Source organism: Clupea harengus, chromosome 21, assembly GCF_900700415.2.
Source record: "Clupea harengus chromosome 21, Ch_v2.0.2, whole genome shotgun sequence".
In the NCBI taxonomy this organism is placed as follows: domain Eukaryota; kingdom Metazoa; phylum Chordata; class Actinopteri; order Clupeiformes; family Clupeidae; genus Clupea; species Clupea harengus.
Window position 1 is genome coordinate 21,295,119 of NC_045172.1, and position 20,568 is coordinate 21,315,686.

Consider the following 20,568-nt stretch of genomic DNA (forward strand, 5'->3'; position numbering starts at 1 on the left):
ATGTCTGCATGTCAGAAGCACTGATCTTAAATGAGAAAGAAGACAAAATAAGTTAATGAAATTTCATATGATATATACAGGATGTATCTTAACAGGATGTAATCTGTTGTCTTTTAAGATAGCGCAGCACGGTAATCTCAATGCGAGCATGCGATCTGTTGTGTTCTATCTCAATGCGAGCATGCGACCTATTGTGTTCTATCTCAATGCAAGCATGCGACCTGTTGTGTTCTTTCTCAATGCGAGCGTGCAATCTGTTGTGTTCTAGCTCAGACCTGTCAGGCTAACACATACCCCTGTCTGAACGGGCGCTGCATCCCTGTCAGTTGGGCCTGCGACCGGGACGACGACTGCGGCGACAACTCCGACGAGCCACCGTCCTGTGGTGAGTGTGAGCGCTGAACGCACGCAGGTGCCTACGAGCGGAGAACAAGTGGTCGCACTGAGCCGCTAATGAAAATGAGCCTCAGACATATGGTGATAAAAACATGCAGGACAGGCTAACGACATGTTGCCGAGACTGACTAGTCCATGTGGATGGGACATACAGTACGTGTGGGGCGAGCTGGCGCTGCCAACACAGACATGCCAGGTACACATAAACACAAATACACATAAACATAAATAAACATAAACACAAATAACAAGTGGTCACACTGAGCAGTTAATGAATATGGGCCTCGTAAACATGTGGTGAAGGGGACTGGGTAAAACCTGCAGTACAGGCTAATGAGCAATTATTGTAGATGGGATTAGCATGCAGTGACTTTGAGTGATGAACACATGCAGTACATGTGACGTACATGTTTTGGAGCTGTTAGCAGAGGCAAGCCAATCGCAAGTGGCGAGTTTGAACGGTGATCATATGCAGACAGGACATATACAGTATGTAGTGAGTTTCATGTTAACACATTTTCTATTTATTCTATTCATTCAAATGAAAAGCCCCATTTACTTTGGTGTTTCTTACTTTCTTTTTGGCCTCATGGATGGCCAGAACATGGTCAGAAGAACATGAAAGCGAACACCCAGCCATGGTCTGTATTGGGAGCACTAAGTGGTTTAAGAGACGTTGTCCTTTTTAAAAAAGATTTTAGGAAACGGATTAAAAAAAGCAAGAGGAAAGAAGGAATGGAATGCAGGAATGCTTTGAGTGATGAGTAATAGCTTGAGGGTCTGGGTACATCCATATGTTAAAGCTGGGATCTAAAGTGCTGTTTGACGGGTTTGAAGTCTGTGGCAGAAGGCTGCAGAAGGTGAGGTCTGTGCAAGTTCACAGGCTCCGGTGCTTTGTGGAGACACATCTTACGGAATATGGGGCTTTTCAGCAGACGGCTATAAAACATTTTGAAATACACAGAGCGCAGGTCAGCGTGCTTCTTTCCTTTTTTCTTCAAGGGAAAAGAGTGGAGGCCTCTTTAAAAACAGTCCTATGGTGTACGGTGGGCCAATGCTGTTCTTGTTGAAGGCCACATATCGGGGCTTTTGTTCACGTGAAGCCTAGCTTTATGTAATCTTTTTGAGATACAGTATATAGAGCTTTATATAGATGTATAGAGGGTGTTTTGTATTTGCTGAAACTTGTTGATTTGTGAATCACTTCAATTCCATGCTGTGTGTGTTTGAAAGGAAATGTGTTTGTTTGTTTGTGTTTGACATTGAAGGTCACTAGAGCTTGCTCCTAGACCAGGGGTCGGCAACCTTTTGTATCAAAAGAGCCATTTTGGTATCTCTCCCACCAAAAAAAAATCATTTGGAGCCGCAAACTTTTTCACCCCCCCCCCCCCCCCCCCCAAGACGCTGACTCATGAGGATCCACGGCGCACCGCACGGTACCGTAATTGCGCTACCCCATGGAATGTGTGGGTTTAAGGAGCGGCCCTGATAATTTTTATAACAATATTTTCATTTCACATTTTTTTTTTTTTGTGACACACTGTAAAAGATCTCTAGTTTGTTGCATTTATGAAATTATAAAACAACAAAGAGAAAATTGTTGAAGAACATTTTATTGCTGTTCTAACGATGAATAACTTTGAAATAAATAAAACATATAGAACGAGTATAATAAGTATAAACATATAGAACATATAATATAGAACATATAAACAGGTAAACATAGGTTTGTTGTCATCCTCTTGATTTTTCCTCAGCCACCTACAGCAATCAACCATCGAGTCTGAACATGAAAAAAACAACACAACAGCTCAGGTTCTAAAATATATACTGTATATATTTGTGCAAAATAATAGCCTATTAAATGATAGTGTTCTCACCTGTTTAATGTGATTTCTGTTTCTGAACATCACTGCTGAGCTTGTCTATGTCGGGGCTGTAGGACGTGACTTTCATCTTTACACAGGATTGCAGGCTAACATCTGTGAGGCGCGAGCGATATTTAGATTTTACATAGTTCATATTTGAGAAAATCTGCTCGCATAAGTATGTGGATCCAAAGATGGACAGGACTCCAAATGCATATGGTAAAAGCAATAGCCTACTTGACTGTAAAAGGAGCTTGTTATCGTTCATCAAACTATAATGTTATACGTACTGAAACTTTAATATTCAACACACGGTAGGTCTACCACAACATTTATTAGCTTGCAGCTAAATAACATTTTGACTACGAACGTTAATTTAATCCTGTAAACACTTCTCGCTCAGTATTCGTTCGTGCACTTGGCTGTCAATGGGCAAAGCTGCTGATTGGCGGTTTACTGGCATGTCCCGCCTCCTGCATGTGGCATGTACTTCCTGATGCCACATACCACCGGTTAAATATTTAGATCCTACTGATTAGCCACATGCAGAGGCCAAAAATCAACGGAGCTTTGTCATTCAACTCCCTCCACCACCCCCCACCCCCCGACTCGGAGTCCAGCGCGCGGCTCACGGTAGCGCAATTGCGGCCCCTCGTTTAGTTGACGAAATATAAAAAATATATAGTTGCAGGGAGCCACGGCAGAGGGGCTAAAGAGCCGCATGCGGCTCCGGAGCCGCAGGTTGCCGACCCCTGTCCTAGACAGATGTGTATATATTGAATAACAATTTCTTTTGCTTAGGAACCATGTCCTGTAGTGCATGTAGTGTATGTTTCTCTTACAGTTGAGCACCCCCGTAATAGATATATTTCTTAAGCAATAATAAAGACAAGAGAGTGTTTGACTGGAGCACATGACCTTCCTTGTTGGTTGGTTGTTCCATACATACCATTGCAAGTATCATGACTTATTGACTGTTGACTTCAACAATCTAGTCTTGTCAAGTATGGGTGCCTGTCGCAGAAACTTACGTTATCTTCAGCAGATGGCCAACACAGTTGAAACCAACTTCTTACCACACACCTTCTTCCTTGGACAGTTTTACAATACAAGCCCCTACAGTGGACTGCTCAGTCTCAGCCAATCATTACGGCTGGTTGCATTAGAGCTTTTGTTTTTGTGAGACACCTTGAGAGCCAACCTTTTGAGGGTTAAACACGCTTCCTAACACCCTCAAACCTTGTTAGGATATCAAAGCCCCTGCCACCCATAAGCAGCTAGAGCCGGCAGGGGCCCCTGGGTCGAAGCTAGAGTCGGCAGGGGCTCCTGGGTCGCTGTAATTGAACATCGCCGATGCTCCGCCACTCGTTGTAAATAAGACAGCAGCCGCCCACTCTAATGAGGAGGTCGGGCGCGGTGCCTCTCTATTTGACCTTTGACCTGACGAGGAGCTCTCAAGCACTCGCCAGTGCAATTAGCAAGTGGCCTTGGCATGGACCGCCACAATGCTGTGGCCTTTGTGCAGCTTGACTCACGCATTTATGAGAGCGGTTTGGGGAGAGACGATGACACGGCAGTTTTTTTCTCTCTCTCCGTCTGACCTTGCTGGCTTTGCCTGGAAGGACACCGAGTTCCTTTAGTAGAGACAAAGCTACAATGAGGGTACACTAGTGACAACAATGTAAAGGTATCCCTAAACTACAAGGTCAGATGAAAATACTTTAGTTATGTTTGATATTATTTGATGTTTGTAAAGGATTACACCAGTCCTGTGACAGAGGGATCCTGGATCGCATTTTAAGAGGCGATAATCCATGTGATATTAATTCTAAGATATTGCGTGGTGCAGACATGATCTGGAAAGCATCAGCCCAATTAGAGAGGTGTTTTATAGGTCAAACATAATCCATTTGTCATCTGGTATTGCCATACTGGCATTTTGTTTTTGTATGAATGTAAGGGGTACATAGCAATGTAATTATATACAAGACGATTGGGACAGATTACCCCCTGAAAAATCATTACTCCAATAAAACACTGCATCGAGGCGAGCAGAACTTTCTCTAATTATGAGCAAGAGAGGGAATGTGGAGAGAGAGAGAGAGAGAGAGAGAGAGGGGGTAGAGAAAGCTGTTGTTTTCTTCATTCAGTGCTGAAAATATGGCCCTTTGTCATATTTTTTTTCAAGCTTTGCTTTATAGAGTCTGTGCTTGAACTTAATTTAACATGCAGGCCACCCTGCAGGTCTACACTGCAGGCGTTCACACTGCCAGGCCGACTGAGAGGAAGCAAGGGGCCATGCATATTTAATTTGTTAAATTACAAGGAAATTAAACGTGATGTCACGAGAGCCAGGATTTAAATTTCCCCTGAATAATGAATCGCCTCACTGTGTTTCGTCAAGGGTGCCTCTGTGAGAGCTTTGAGTCTTGTGTGGTATTTGTTTTAAGAAACGCGTACGTGGCCCTCAGTGCCTTTTCTAAACAATGCTAATTTGTGTGGGCTGCCAAGATGATTACATTTTCATGCAGATGTCCGCACATTTGAAACACTGGGCTGGGGGTTCATTTTGCAATGGTGTGCGCATACTGTGTTAGCCATATCATCCATGTCCATGTCCATCTTTGGTACTGTTATTAAACTTTTTTTTATTGGCTATTAACCTTTGAAATCTATTTCTTTTAACAAAGTTTTCTTTTGTTGTCAGAACCACTAAATCGGCAAAAAAGAAAGTTTTAAAACACTCTAAATATCCCTTTTACTTTAATAGTCTGAATTTTTGTAATTGTTCTGCACTGTGCCTTCCGGAAGGCCATATTTCTGTCTTTAGAGTGGCATTAAAGTGTCCCATCTCGCTGCAGATTCTCAAATGAGTGCTGACAGGAAGAAAAAAAAGTTCTATTGCTTCCTTTTTTCTTCCCTTGTGTGTTGGAAGAAAGGACGTGCATAAAACGAGCAGTAAATCTGAGGCTCGCATCTCGGCTGCACACGTCTTATCTGTGGCTCAGAAGGCGCGGGCTCGGGTTCAGGCTCAGCTGTGAAATGTAGCAGTACATTTTCATTTATGTTTCCTATGGTGAGGCTTAACTCCGCCTCGCTTGCCCGGGCACAAACACCGACATCGCGCGGGGTAATTAAAGTTCACGCTCGGCTTGCTTAAATCAAAACCCAACGAGAGAGTGAGCTTGCGTGCGCGGCCGCCGTGAAAAGCACTCTCGCTCCGTCTCCGTCGACGCTGGAGTGTCTGCGGGCTGTGCCGCTACGCCGAGTTAGCCTCCGCGTCAGCTGTGTGTGTGTGTGTGTGTGTTAACATATTGGGCCAAATCTGCTCAAGCTGGGCTCTAGGGATGGCAGAGGTGTCGCCAACTGTATGAAGTCCTGATTTCCTAAATCTGTGCAGTACAGTTACTTTTTTTTATCCTTTATATTTTTCCACCATGTCTTGGTTTTCCACTGCTTGTATTTGACCATCTGTGAATGGAAAAGGAGTAAGACTCCTGAATGTGACAAAGCTGTGCATAAACGTCATGGTTTGATAATAATCACATTAAAAACCCTTCTCCATGTGAATCTTATCATAAGATGGCCTGATTATGAACTAGCAAAGTGGAATATGTTATTGCCTTGTAATTAAGGGTCAGTGCATCTGCTATAAATGTGTTATTAACCTGTTATTAAGACTCTCTGTCATTTTCTTCCTGTTCCAGTTTTCCCTACATGTGAACCACTCACACAGTTCAGCTGCTCCAATGGCAAATGCATTAGCGTGAAATGGCACTGCGATTCAGGTGAGAACACACGCACACACACACACACACACACACACACACAGACACACACACACAGACACACACACACACACACACACATGCTTGTTTAAACCCCATATGTACAGTTCCAGAAGCACATCTCTCAGGTTCAAGGTCCAGGTCTCTCTTAGTGAATTGAGACCAAGAAAAAGCTGTAAAATAATAATAAAAAAAATAGAATATCTGAGATGGAGGACTATCTTTATCTGTCATGTCTGAAGTGTGAAGTATAGCAATTATATTAGTATGCACTCTCTGACTCCAGGACTGCATGAAGCCAAAATGCATTAGTAATTACTATTCTATATGTGTGTGTGTGTGTGTGTGTGTCTGTGTGTGTGTCTGTGTGTGTGTGTGTGTGTGTGTGTGTGTGTGTGTGTGTGTGTGTGCGTTCGTGTGTGTGTGTGTGTGTGTGTTCGTGTGTGTGTGTGTGTCCCTGCCTCTCCTTCGGGGCTGCAGAGGATGACTGTGGGGACGGCAGCGATGAGCTGGGCTGCGTCCATGCCTGCTCCAACGCCCAGTTCCAGTGCCACAGTGGGAAGTGTATCCCAGAGCACTGGGTGTGTGACGGGGACAACGACTGCGGAGACCTCAGCGATGAGAACGGCACATGCAAGGGCACAGGTCAGTTCACACACATGTACTACACACAAATACGCACACACACACACACACACACAAATGATTTATATGCATAGACATATTTAACGTATGAGGCGTAACACGGCCAAATTTGGTTGCAGCCAATCCAAAGAAATTAGCGCAAATCGTCATCTACAGACAATCAAGGTTGGAAAAAAAATCAAGTGTGAAACCCTTTCACTCTCACATGCAAGTACTCATACCCAACACCCTAACCCAACAACTGACACCACCTGCTGTTCCTGGGATCCATAAAGGCTCTCTCTCCTCCCAGAACAACATGCTACAACTGCCTGTAGCCCACAACTGCTTAACACAACAACAGAACCTGAGCAGCAGGATACAACAACAAAGTTGCCTTCATGAGCATTTACATTTAGTCATTTAGCAGACGCTTTTATCCAAAGCGACTTACAAGGATGTATACACATTTTTTACATTTACACTGATGGCACACCCCATCAGGAGCAATTAGGGGTTCAGTGTCTTGCTCAAGGACGCTTCGACAGGGAATCGAACTAGCAACCTTCTGATTACTAAACGACTTCGCTACCTCCTGTACCACTGTCGCCATTTAACTGGGGTTTCCAAGCAGGCACCTTCCTTTCATCTGTGTTTCATTGAGTTAGACCCGCGACACCTCCAGAAGGCTCAACAGTGGTGTCTGCTGTCCCAGGCTCATCCCCCTGCATACTTATGATGGGTTAGGATACCTGTCACTACCAGAGACAACAACAGATACACCTCAAAGCATACCTCGACAAGATTTCACATATCTCAGTACAGGTTAATTCAGGACCACTTGCTACAACCACTTGCTTGCTCGCAAAATCCGACAGAAGGGTTGTGGTTCTATTAGCTACAAAGCCTCTAACATCTATCTCAACTGGTCTTTTGTGTGCTTGCCAACCTCGTTCCCTCGCTTCCGCTACCTGTTCCACATACTTTAGCTTCTTCCTTTCAAATTTTACCTCAACTGCATCTTCAAAGGGAATCTTTAACTCAACGTAAACAATGCGCTCACACTCAGAATTCAACACCATGTCTGGTCTCATAGCAGTCACAACAATGCACTGTGGAACTTGCAATTTTTTTTCCGACATCAGCCAGCAATCTCTACCCAGTTACCCTCAACTCAACCTCAACATGCAAAGGATACATACACATACACAACCACCCCGACATGCATGCATTCCGACTTGCCTTTACACATATACAGATGCAGATACAGATATACATATGGGCTCTCTCTCTCTCTCTCTCTCTCTCTCTCTCTCTCTCTCTCTCTCTCTCTCTTTTATTGATAAACGGTCAACTTGGCTCGGTTCCAGGGAAAACGGTAGGTAAGGCTCTGATAGGCTTGCATTTGGCTGGTGATGTAGGTAAGCTAGGCTCTGATTGGCTGGAGATGTAGGTAGGCTAGGCTGTGATAGGCTTGTATTTGGCTGGTGATGTAGGTAAGCTAGGCTCTAATTGGCTGGTGATGTAGGTAGGCTAGGCTCTGATAGGCTTGCATTTGGATGGTGATGTAGGCTGATTTGTTGTTGTTGATGTTTGATGGTTTTTACAAAAAGTCAAATTCAGTCTCTTTCTTAACATCCTTATCTGTGTCTACCCTGTTCAAGGTGTCTCACTCTCTGTTTTCACATCTCTCTCTCTTACTCTTACTCTTTCTCTCTATCTCTCTCTCTCACACACACACACACACACACGCACTGACACATTAATGTGTTTGCTGAAGAGAGTAGCTGTGTATTTATTTTTAAAGAGCAGTGCAAAGACGCCACAATAAATGTTGAATCAGTCAACTTTCCCATGCTACTCTGCATCTAAAGTGGGCTATCAGTGCTTTGGGGTATGATCAGAAGGTCTAGGCAACAGCTAGTATTCACTGTCAGTAGAACGGAAGAAGAAGATAAAAAAGACACATCCTATTTTGTTTCATATCATTCTCCATTGGGAGTGCTTATTCAAACCTTTATGTCATAGCTGTCAGTGCAAACCTTTATAAATCACAGAACAACACAAAGAAAAAAAACTAAGTTTTTAAGAATAAGAGGCAAGAAGAAGAATACCTCTCTGATTCTACCACAAATGATGTGTTGTTGTTTATAGACATGCTGTGAGCATATACCTGGACATGTTTTTTGAGCAAAGCACCTTAATTGTAATTTAGTTTCTGTGACTGTATCTGATCTGGCTTCTTCCCACAGTTTCCAAACCAGTTAGTGAGCTGAACTCTTAAAATCTTTTTTTTTAACTTTTACGTGACGTTTCTGTTTTAGTTCGGCATAAATCACTTAAACAGATGGGTCTGAACAGCTGCTGATGATTTGATCAGAGTTTGAAAGCACATAGATGTCCACATGTCTCTGTGAAGTAGGCGCTGCCAAAAGAGAAGTGGGTGTAATTATTAGTATTAATATTCATAGCGTTTTTACTTTGTATCAGTTGTACTACAGGTGGTCACTATTTTAAGGCAATAATTCACAAGGGTCCTTTGAAGAGACCTGTAGCTGAGCACATCCCAAGACAGGGAGAAAACATGCACATATCTAGAGTGACAGCTGTAGTCCTGACATGGTGGAGATGAATCCGCTAGGCTTGAGTTGTAGCTTTAAGCTTCAACCATTACTGATCCTATAAGAACATTTAAAAAATGTTTCACACACACACACACACACACACACACACACACACACACACACACACACACACACACACACACACACACACACACACTGTATAAAGGGGTTTGCCACTCTATTGATTTACACATAATATATGAGCTGGGAGGCTTCTGCGCCTGACGCCGTGTTCTGTTGCTAAGTGGGTTTAATCAGGGCTTTCTTCTGGTAAGGGAGGGACCCTGCTGGATTTGAAGCCTTTGATCTTCCTCAGACACTTACATTTCACTGGCTTGTCACCGGGCTGTGAACACCATCCATCAGGCTCCCTCCTCAGACACTCTCTCAGGGCCTCATTCACTGTGAAGAGTCCCAGCTTTCTAATCATCCCAGCTGTGTGGTCAGCCAAAGACCTTCTGTCTGTGAGAGAGCGAGCAAGCTCCCTCAGCCAAGATTCTCAGTGGGCTCACTGTATGCTTCTGGCTGACATGATGATATGTTATCTGATAACTGATATACGGGTTGATGAACCTCTGTTGATTTGTTAAATTGTTTTTCATTTTCATTTTGTTTTTGTATGACTAAACATTTATGATACTGGAAAATTGACTGTGTGGGTGTTTGTTAAGACCACAAGACAACACATATTTCCTGTCAGGAAGCAGTACAGTACGTGCTCTCCTATCCTACGCTATCCCACGCTAAGGATGGCTCTTGTCGGTTGGTGTATTAATCACATTTAGGTTGATAATGGGCTGCTTGAGATTGTTAGGACACGAGAGTGAGGCTCCTGTTCTCCTGTTCACAGAGCCTGCTGTCACTGATGAGGTGGAGGGCTTTTAATCTGGGTGAAGAATGTCTTCTGGCGATTCAATTTGTGCTCGGGAAGATTTGAGAGAGGTTGTGAGAGAGAGGCAGAAAGGGGTAGGGTTAGAGAGAGAGAGAGATAGAGAGAAAGAGAGATTAAGACAGAGGAAAAATGTGAGAGAAAGAAAGATATAAAGAAAGGAATAAAGAAAGATGTAAAGACAGAAAACAGAAAGAGTGAGACACCTTGAACAGGGTAGACACAGATGAGGATATTAAGAAAGAGACTGACTTTGTCTTTATGTAAAAACCATCACACACCACCAACAACAAATCAGCCTACACCACCAGCCAAATACAAGCCTATCAGAGCCTAGCCTACCTACATCAGCAGCCAAATATAAGCCTATCAGAGCCTAGCTTAGCTACCATTTTCCCGGAACCGAGCCAAGTTGTCCGTTTATCAATAAAACCCAGACTCAACCACTATTCTTGTCACCACTAAAGGCCTTAACATAGTTCTCAAATCCATTTCTTGGCCTTATGAGAATTTAAGATGGCCATCTTTACCACAAATCACTCCTGTCCAACCAGTCTGTACCCACATGACTGCCACAGTGAGAGAAGAAGGGAGAGCGAGCTGGAAAAGAGAGACATAGAGTGAAAGACACATTCATTTCCTGCCAGGTTTATTGTTGCCCCACTTCCCTTCCTCCTCTGTCCCATGTTGACAGACAGGGGCATCTGTGCCAACCTCACTCAGCACGGCTGGCACAAGCCTGCCCCCTCGTCGCGCCAGCACAGCGGCCAGGTAACACTGCCACCTCTGGGTAGAAATGTCAGCCCTTCCTGGCCGAGTCACACGATGCTAATCATGGAGATGTTTGGCCTGGATGTTTACCTGTGGCAGGGGACTCTGACGGCCAGCCAAGCAGGGTGAAATGAATGGGTTCACCTGAGCTGGATGTTTACCTGTGGCAGGGGACGCTGACAGCCGGCCAGGCAGGGTGAAATGAATGGGCTCACCTGAGAGGAAGACATTCCTCAGGGAGACGGCCTTGAACGAGCTCCTTCAGCGAACAGCGGGGATGTGTTTCAAAGGAATACTCATCTCTCTCTCTCTCTCTCTCTTTCTCTCACTGTCCGTGTGTGTGTGTGTGTGTGTGTGTGTGTGTGTGTGTGTGTGTGTGTGTGTGTGTGTGTGTATAATCCCAGTGGCCACGGCTCCGGTGAGTGAGTGCGGTGAGGGGGAGTACCACTGCGTCGCCGACGGCACCTGCATCCCTGAGCGCTGGCGCTGCGATGGGGACAAGGACTGCGAGGATGCCAGCGACGAGACACACTGCCAAGGCACCCGCCGCGTCTGTGACCCCCAGGCCAAGTTCACCTGTAAACTCTCAGGTATGTGCCCCTGCCCTGCCCTGCCCTGTCCTCCTGGCTGGAGGATTCCCCACACTGCTGCTGACTGGAGCTGTGCACTGATCCCAGATCTGTGCCAGTCCTTTTCCAGAGTTGGCCACTTGCCCAGGCCGTGACAATGAGGATCCGCACGATTGATGTAGGAGAGTGAGCGATGTATTAACACTTCATCTTTTATTCTGTTAATAAAACCACACTGAGGAGAAAGTGCTGTACTGCAGCTTGCTTTGGATAGAAGTGTGTGTGTGTGTGTGTGTGTGTGTGTGTGTGTGTGTGTGTGTGTGTGTGTGTGTGTGTGTGTGTGTGTGTGCGCTAAACAAATAAACGTCAATGTGAAATGTAAATGCATGTGCCACCACATCTCAACAACTGAACGTGTTTCAGTGAAGTCAGTATTTTCCTGTCAGTTATCATGTATTGTGCACCTCTCTAAATGTCTGTGCGTTTACTGTCAGTTATCATGTGTTGTGCACCTACACCTGCGTTGCTACAGACGTTATGTGGAATGCGTTACTGTCCCCTCCTGAGATAACTACATGTGTCTGGGTATAAATGAAAAAATATGCAGCCCAGGGGTTTTATGGGCTCATTTCACCTCGTAGCTCAGAGCTCATTTCATCTCCAGAGTCTCGTCTCATTTCGTCTCATCTCTCTTCTTCCTCCCACACACACTATTTACGAGACTTCAAGGAGGAGTGTTTAGGCTGCTTTTCTCAGGACTCTCCAGAATAGGAGCCACATGTCTCTAACTCTGAGCAGGCCTCTGGCTTGTCAGAGGCTCTCTCGGCCCAGGATGGATCAGGTGGAGGCTGGGAGGGTGTGTGTGAGTTAGTGGTGTGTGTGGGTTTGTGTGTGGGTGTGTGTGTGTGTGTGGGGGGGGGGGGGGGGCTAGAGGAGGGTCCTGTGTCTCTCATCGGTGCTCTTCAGTACAGTGCAGTAGAGATGTACATGTTCATCAGCATGAGTGTTCCCTGGGTATTAAACCCATGATCTTGGTGTTGTTAGCACATTGCTGTAGCAGTCGGGCCACAGGAACACACAGAAACACAGGAACACACAGAAACACAGAAACACAACAGAAACACAGAAACACAGGAACACACAGAAACACAGGAACACACAGAAACACAGAAACACAACAGAAACACAGGAACACACAGAAACACAATACAGAAACACAGAAACACAGGAACACACAGAAACACAGGAACACACAGAAACACAGAAACACAGGAACACACAGAAACACAATACAGAAACACAGAAACACAGGAACACACAGAAACACAGGAACACACAGAAACACAAAACACAGGAACACACAGAAACACAGGAACACAACAGAAACACAGGAACACACAGAAACACAATACAGAAACACAGAAACACAGGAACACACAGAAACACAGGAACACACAGAAACACAGGAACACACAGAAACACAAAACACAGGAACACACAGAAACACAGGAACACACAGAAGCACAATACAGAAACACAGAAACACAACACACAGAAACACAGGAACACACAGAAACACAGGAACACACAGAAACACAGAAACACAGGAACACAACAGAAACACAGGAACACACAGAAACACAGGAACACACAGAAACACAATACAGAAACACAGAAACACAACACACAGAAACACAGGAACACACAGGAACACACAGAAACACAAAACACAGAAACACAGAAACACAACACACAGAAACACAGGAACACACAGAAACACACAGAAACACAGAACACAGAAACACAGGAACACACAGAAACACAGGAACACACAGAAACACACAGAAAACACAGTAACATACAGAAACACACAGAAAACACAGTAATACAGAAACAGAGGGACACCACAGAAACACAGGGAGATACAGATCCAAGTTGCATCATGGTGCTATTGCCATTCTAAGCTAAGAGTGGACCAAATGGCCGTCTCTTTGTCATGCATACAACAGTCTGGGGAGAGTTGTGGCCATTCGCTGGATCTGGACCAAACCCAGTTCAGACGTTGGTCAGGTCAGAGGTCAGGTCAAAGGTCAGGTCGGCTCCAGTTTGAGAGTGCAGCTGCACGTTAGCTCCGGTCAAGGTCAGCACAAGTTTAGATAGGCACGCAAACGAGATCGACCCCCGCGTGACCCCTCTCACTCAACAGTGCATCAGTGTGGCGTATTGACAGACGATGAAAAGACAGTGGTGCGTCACGTCACAAACATTATCATAAGCCCACCGATTTATTTAGCATGGTGTCATGTCAGATGGGGAGATAAGTGATTGCAGGCAATTACCCCCAGCCAGAGGCCTGTGGAGTACATTATGCAGGGCCAATGACACACACACACACACACACACACACACACACACACATACACACACACACACACACACACACACTCACACACACACACTCACACACACTCACACATACTCACACACCATCTCTCACTGATGACAGGGGCCTGTGGAGTACATTATGCAGGGCCAATGACACACTCACACACACACACACACACACACACACACACACACACACATACACACACACACACACACACACACACACACACACACACACACACACACTCACACACACACACACTCACACATACACACACACTCACACACACACACACACACACACACACACACACTCACACACACACACACACACACACACACACACACTCACACATACACACAAACATACTCACACACCATCTCTCACTGATGACAGGGGCCTGTGGAGTACATTATGCAGACAAGACCAAAGACCAAAATGAACCCCGCTCTTCCCGCTCCGCTGGTGCTGCGGTTGAGGCCATGTCATTAGCTTATAATGAGAATTCCTGACATATCTGAATATCTCTGTGTGTGTGTGTGTGTGTGTTTTTTAATGAGTGGACCAATGTTTTTTTGTTTTTTTGTGATGAGTGGACCATGGGGTGTGATGATCTCGTGGGGAGTGGTAAAGTGAAAGTGTTTTTTTTTATTTTATTTTATGTAGAACTTTGAATGGTGTTAGTGTTAGTGCTCCTTTGATCAAAACCTTTAGGCACATGTCAGAACTGTCTATTTGTATGTATTTACTGTTGTATGCAGTATATGTGTGGATCCATCTATTCCACTAGTTGGCCCATCGCGATGCTTGATTTAGAGCGCTGATAATAAGCACGCTGGCTTGGTAGCTGGCCGTGGTCCTGGGATGCCTGGAGCAGAGATTGCGTGTGAGCGGTGGCTGCTATGGATACGGGGTAATAAGGAGCTTAGAGCAACTAGTGAAAAGGAGGAGAATGGGGAGGAATGGAACGCGTGATGTGGTGGACAGGTAAGGAGGGTTTAAATCTCCTGGAAAGTGGGGTGAGTGATGGCTGTCAATCATCCCTATGGGTTCATCCCGAGCTTTGTTTAGAAAAACATCATTAAAGGCGCAGTGTTGGCATTGGGGCGTAAGAAATACCCATTCTGTTTGGGCTCTCGGACGGCTTCCCATGTGTGTGTCTGTCTGCGTCTGTTTAGTCTTGTATTTTGTGACTGGGCACAGGGGAATTGTGGAAGGTAGGAGTGTACTTAGAGAGTAGTTAGGAAAGTAGTTAGGAGAGTAGTTAGGAGAGTTAGTTAGGAGAGTTAGTTAAGATAGTTAGTTAGGAGTTGATCCAAACCTGGCAGTAGGCATAGCTTTGCTGGTTCATTGACAGTGTGACTTCTAGACCACCATTTTTAATGCATTCTCTACAGACTGGGAACGCGCAAGTGAAGTGCTGAATTCATGTCTGTCTCTGCAAGAAAATACTCAGCACAGGGTTTTATGACATTGAAGTTATGGAGTGCCGCAGAGCTTCTAAAGAGCCTCATCTCATCTCATCTCTCTCTCTCTCTCTCTCTCTCTCTCTCTCACACACACTATTTATGATGCTTTCAGGAGGAGTGTTTAGGCTGCTTTTCTCAGGACTCTCCAGAATAGGAGCCACATGTCTCTAACTCTGAGCAGGCCTGGCTTGTCAGAGGCTCTCTCGGCCCAGGATGGATCAGGTGGAGGTTGGGAGGGTGTGTGTGAGTTAGTGGTGTGTGTGAGTTTGTGTGTGTGTGTGTGTGTGAGTTAGTGGTGTGTGTGTGTGTGTGTGTGTGTGTGTGTGTCTGTGCAAGATTAGTGTCTCTCTATTCGTCTGCCAGCCTCTCTCACTCTCACTCTCACTCTCACTCTCACTCTCACTCTCACTCTCCTCTCTCTCTCTCTCTCTCTCTCTCTCTCTCACTCTCTCTCACTCTCTCTCACTCTCACTCTCACTCTATGTCTCTCTCTCACTCTCTCTCTCTCTCACACACTCTCACTCTCTCTCTCACTCTCACTCTCACTCTCTGTCTCTCATTGCAGTGCATCCTCTGTACCACAGAGTTGCAACCTTTCTTCTGTGACTTTTCATTCTGCCTCTCCTAAAGTTAGAATGATCTGGGTGCTTTTTCCGAGACGAGGCCTTGTGTGGTTGTTTTGTCACGTTTACCTCCGAGTCTGTTCGGCATTCATTGTGCAGCCTTGGCCTCGGCCTCGCCCCGCTGCCTCAGCAGCCCTAAAAGAACTGTCTTTTGAAATAGTTCTTTTCATTATGGCCTATTGAACAGTAGGCAGAGTGACTTCTCTCTCACATCCTCAGCATCGATAAGAGATTAAAGTGAAAGTAGGCTGCCACACCAGGAGCTGTGGCAGTTCAAGTGCTTTTTTCCCTCCCTTCCGCCAATCCCCCCCCCCCCCCCCCACACACACACTTACATTTCACCTCGGCTCAGCCATGCTTTATTCGCCCCATTCCCTCCTCTGTCTGGTTGCTAGGAGATGCTCACATATTTTTTTTATTCCAGGTCAAATAATGTGATGTTTTTCTAAATTTGATAATATCTGTGTTCTTCAGCCATGACCACTTCTATCGAAGAATAGTAGGGAGCCACTGATCCGTTACACCCTCATTAGTTTCACTGGACAGGCCCCATCAGCTCAGCATCGCTTAAGAACGCTAGTATTAAATTACAGGGATTCTCAATACCTTTAGATACTATCTATGAGAAAAATGATCTCGACGGATCATCTTAACCGCAACAGATGCGAGTTGGCCCAAGCGGTCGCACGGATGAACGTTTTCCAACTCAGAGAAATGATACAAAAACAAACCGAACCAAAACAAAAAAAAAGCCCCGAGGCTTTGCGAGAGAACATTTTCCCAGAAACCTCAGTGTCCTCACCTATCCCCCCTGCTCCCTCACCTCCCCTCCCTCTCTCCTCTCAGGGAAGTGTATCAGCCGCAGTTGGGTGTGTGACGGCGACCACGACTGCGAGGACCACTCGGACGAGGAGGGCTGCGAGGTGCCCGCGTGTAAACCCCCACGCCACCCCTGTGCCAACGACACGTCTATCTGCCTGCCCCCCGAGCGCATCTGCAACGGCCGCAGAGACTGTGCTGACCACTCGGATGAGGGGCCCTTCTGCGGTAAGAGAGATCAAGAACACACACGTGCGTGCGTGCATACACACACTCACACCCAAGCACGCACACACACACACACACACACACGCACACACACACACACACACACACACACACACACTCACATGCACACACTATTAAGAAACTCAGAGGCACACTCAGGAGGCATGGTTTAATGGAGGATCACCTGACTCATGACTAATGGTGCAGTCAGTCATATAACAGTGTGTGTCAAAGTAGCTGAGCAGTTAGCTTTGTACCCGCTCCCCTCCTTGCCAACGTGCCACCATCTGCCCCTGATTTACAGCTCAAAGCCCCGTAGCCCACGTGTGCTGTAGGGCTGTCAAAATTGCTAAAAAATGACGTTCGAATATTCGCTTTAAAAAAACACATATATTCGAACATATTCGAATTTCTGGTTGCGCATTAGGCACGTCAATAACAGGACAAATTAATACAACGAGACATAACTACTTGTATAGGTAATTTATTTAAGTTTAAACATATTTAACAACATATTACCTACACAAAAATACGTAAATTAACTAATGGCCAAGACCGCAGAGCTTGCACACACGCACTCTTTCTTTCTCCCTCTCTCTGCCTCTCCCGCACCGTCGCGCTCTCTGCGCATAGAGGTTTAAATGAACGACAACAAGGGATACGGTACCTCGGTTCCAGTGCTTCACGGAACTCCCTGAAGCCTATCCCATCCACCACACTGTTTGGCCTCATGTCCTTGCATATGAACGAAATCCATTTTTGCGTGCAGGCCTCCTGTCGTGCCGCAGGCAACGAACTTGTGACGGACGGCGCAAAATATCCAGACGTGGCTGTTTCGCTGAAGTTCCACATATTATGCCATATTCACTTGGATGCACATTTTGGAGATGTAGCCTCAAGTTGCTAGTTGTTGAATCGTAAGCTAACGCTAGCTTACATAGCTTACACACTACTTTATCTGTAGGCTCAACAAGTTTACAATCAACTGCCCAAAATCCGAAATATTTCCAGACATCACTCTTTAGATTTTTGGGGGTTACAATCACTTTCTCTGCTGCGGTCAAGCAGGGTTCTGCACTTTCTGCCATCTTCCACCAAGTCAACTGTCAGCAGTGAGGCAACTTGTTGAGCCTACAGCTAAAGTAGTGTGTAAGCTAGAGTTAGGTTACCATTCAACAACTAGCAACGTGAGGCTACATCTCCAAAATGTGGAGATGTAGCCTCAAGTTGCTAGTTGTTGAATGGTAAGCTAACTCTAGGTTACATAGCGTATACACTACTTTAGCTGTAGGCTCAACAAGTTTACCATCAACTGACCAAAATCCAAAATATTTCCAGACATCACTCTTTAGATGTTTGGGGGTTACAATCACTTTCTCTGCTGCGGTCAAGCTGGATTCTGCACTTTCTGCATCTCGCAAGTCAACTGTCAGCAGTGACTCTGTGCCAGACAGTGCGACTCCTGTGACCTGTCCCTGATCTCAGGCGCACGCCCACCCGCAAAGCAGACAGTGCTGCCGCTGTTTTTTTTTTTTTTTTTTTTTTTACATTCGAATATTAATTTTCACATTCGAAATTCTATTTTTAACAACTATTCGAATATATATTCGAATTTAGAATATTCGTTGACAGCCCTAGTGTGCTGTGAATAATTGTGATAGACCTGCTGTGCATGAGATGAGAAATTGAACAGCTACACACAAGTCTGCTTGTGGTGTGTCTGAGTGTGTGTATGTGGTCGTGTGTCTTTAAATTGTTCAAATACTGTTAGATTGTGTAGATTCTGTTGGAGGGCATAATGGCGTGGTTTTGTAGTTGTGTGAGTGGCCTTATTGTAAACGATATTAGAATTGGGGATTTGTGCGCAAAGCGGGTATAGCCTGGTTGATTGCCTTGACTTGCATCCATGAAGTCTTGTATATTGCGTTTTTGAGTCTGTGTAAGAGCACAATTTACGGGGGCGGAGGGGGCTGATTGCCACCACTGGAGATCATCAAATAAAAATCATTCATTGCCTAAAATTGAATGGGAACACCTGAACAGGATGGGGCCGTAGTTTTTCTTCTGGGATTGGGACAGGACAGGAATGTTTTCTTTTTTTCTGTCATGGGAGTATTCTTGTGGGAGTATGACAGGGCAGGACTAAAAATCCACCAAAAGTCACCAGAGAGGTGATATCTATCAACATCAGCTACAGTGCATTTCCCACCCCATCGTGATAGAACTGAAGTAACTGAGCTTTTGTGATCCGTGTATCTTGGTAGACCCAGCGGGCCGTGAAATCCGAAGAATCCTCAACAGTGTATATGACTAAAGACAACATAATCCCCATCCCTCTGCTCCTCCTCTCTCGTCTGTCTTCTTCCCTCTCCCATCTCTGGGATTTGTAGGGGTTTTTTTCTGGACAGGCTCCGGGCACTCAGGAGCAGATGGAGGCAGCATATTAATTCTGATGTTGGATTAAAGAGAGAACATAGGAAAAATAGTTGGGGGAGTACAAGGGGTCTTTGACCGTCTCGTCCCTCTGGTCAGTGCAGAACCCCAGCTTTGTTCCTCTGTCTGATGACTGAGGAAGCCAGTGGTAAAGTTTAACAGTCCGTTTTATTTGAAAGAAAATAGATCTACAAGTGCACACCATAATGTTAAACACTCCTGTCCAATTTGCCAAAGGATGACCGCTAGACTCATCCCTAGATTGACCAAAAATGCAGTTGGATGTGATTCACGGCATAGAGATGCTTCTTATTGTGCAAGAGCTTGAGTAAGTGCATATTCACATTTTGATCTATGGCCTTTTTCTTTTCATAAACACTGCTGACAGCACAATGTGCTTCATGAAACACACAAATTACCATAACCTGTGAAAAAAACTACTATTTTGACTTCAGGGCACCAACCTGTGCATGAGAATAGTTATGAAAGCTGCTACTCCGGTGTGCCAGTGTATGTGCCTCGTTGTAAATATGACCCATGACCTAACACGCTCAAAATCATTTACAATGGCTAACATTTACATTCACAAAGCAAAGTTAGAATCTCACCCTGAACAGATAAATAAATACTAAATTACTGAATGAATGAATGAATGAATGAATGAATGAAGGAATGAATGAATGAATGTGTGCTGCATCCATACGTAAATTGAAAGCTAAAATAAATGACTAGAACTACATACTAAGTCTGTGTGAAAGCAGTGTCTCTGTGGCAGACCATTTCTAGATCGTCTGTGGGGACGGGTGCAAATTAAAGTTTGTCTTAGACAGGTTTGAGATGATCTTAATCGGGTCATAGTGGCGCAGCTGAGAGAGAAGCGTCTGGGTGAAAAGAGTGAGTGTTTAAAAGCCAATTATATTCGTGGCTTTCCTATCCCATACATCTCTGGAGGTTGATTAACCGGAGAGAGATGCTCGTCGTGAAATATTCCTGTGAGCCTCCAAAAGTCGGACGGTTCCCCTACAGGAGAAACTCAATACGGAGCCGGAACGCTCCACGGAGAAAGCTCAATTCTGGC

At 45.1% G+C, this 20,568-nt stretch overlaps 1 protein-coding gene across 1 annotated transcript in view; it reads left to right on the top strand.

Annotated features, from left to right (window-relative positions):
* The window catches only part of LOC116218149 (low-density lipoprotein receptor-related protein 1B-like), a 33,388-nt gene continuing 12,820 nt past the window's right edge, over positions 1 to 20,568 (top strand). Inside the window, exons 1-6 of the mRNA XM_042702857.1 lie at positions 1 to 10; positions 269 to 385; positions 5,972 to 6,052; positions 6,533 to 6,697; positions 11,365 to 11,550; positions 16,662 to 17,057. Of these exons, the coding sequence (XP_042558791.1) occupies positions 1 to 10; positions 269 to 385; positions 5,972 to 6,052; positions 6,533 to 6,697; positions 11,365 to 11,550; positions 16,662 to 17,057 (955 nt within the window). The remainder of the gene's footprint in view (positions 11 to 268; positions 386 to 5,971; positions 6,053 to 6,532; positions 6,698 to 11,364; positions 11,551 to 16,661; positions 17,058 to 20,568) is intronic.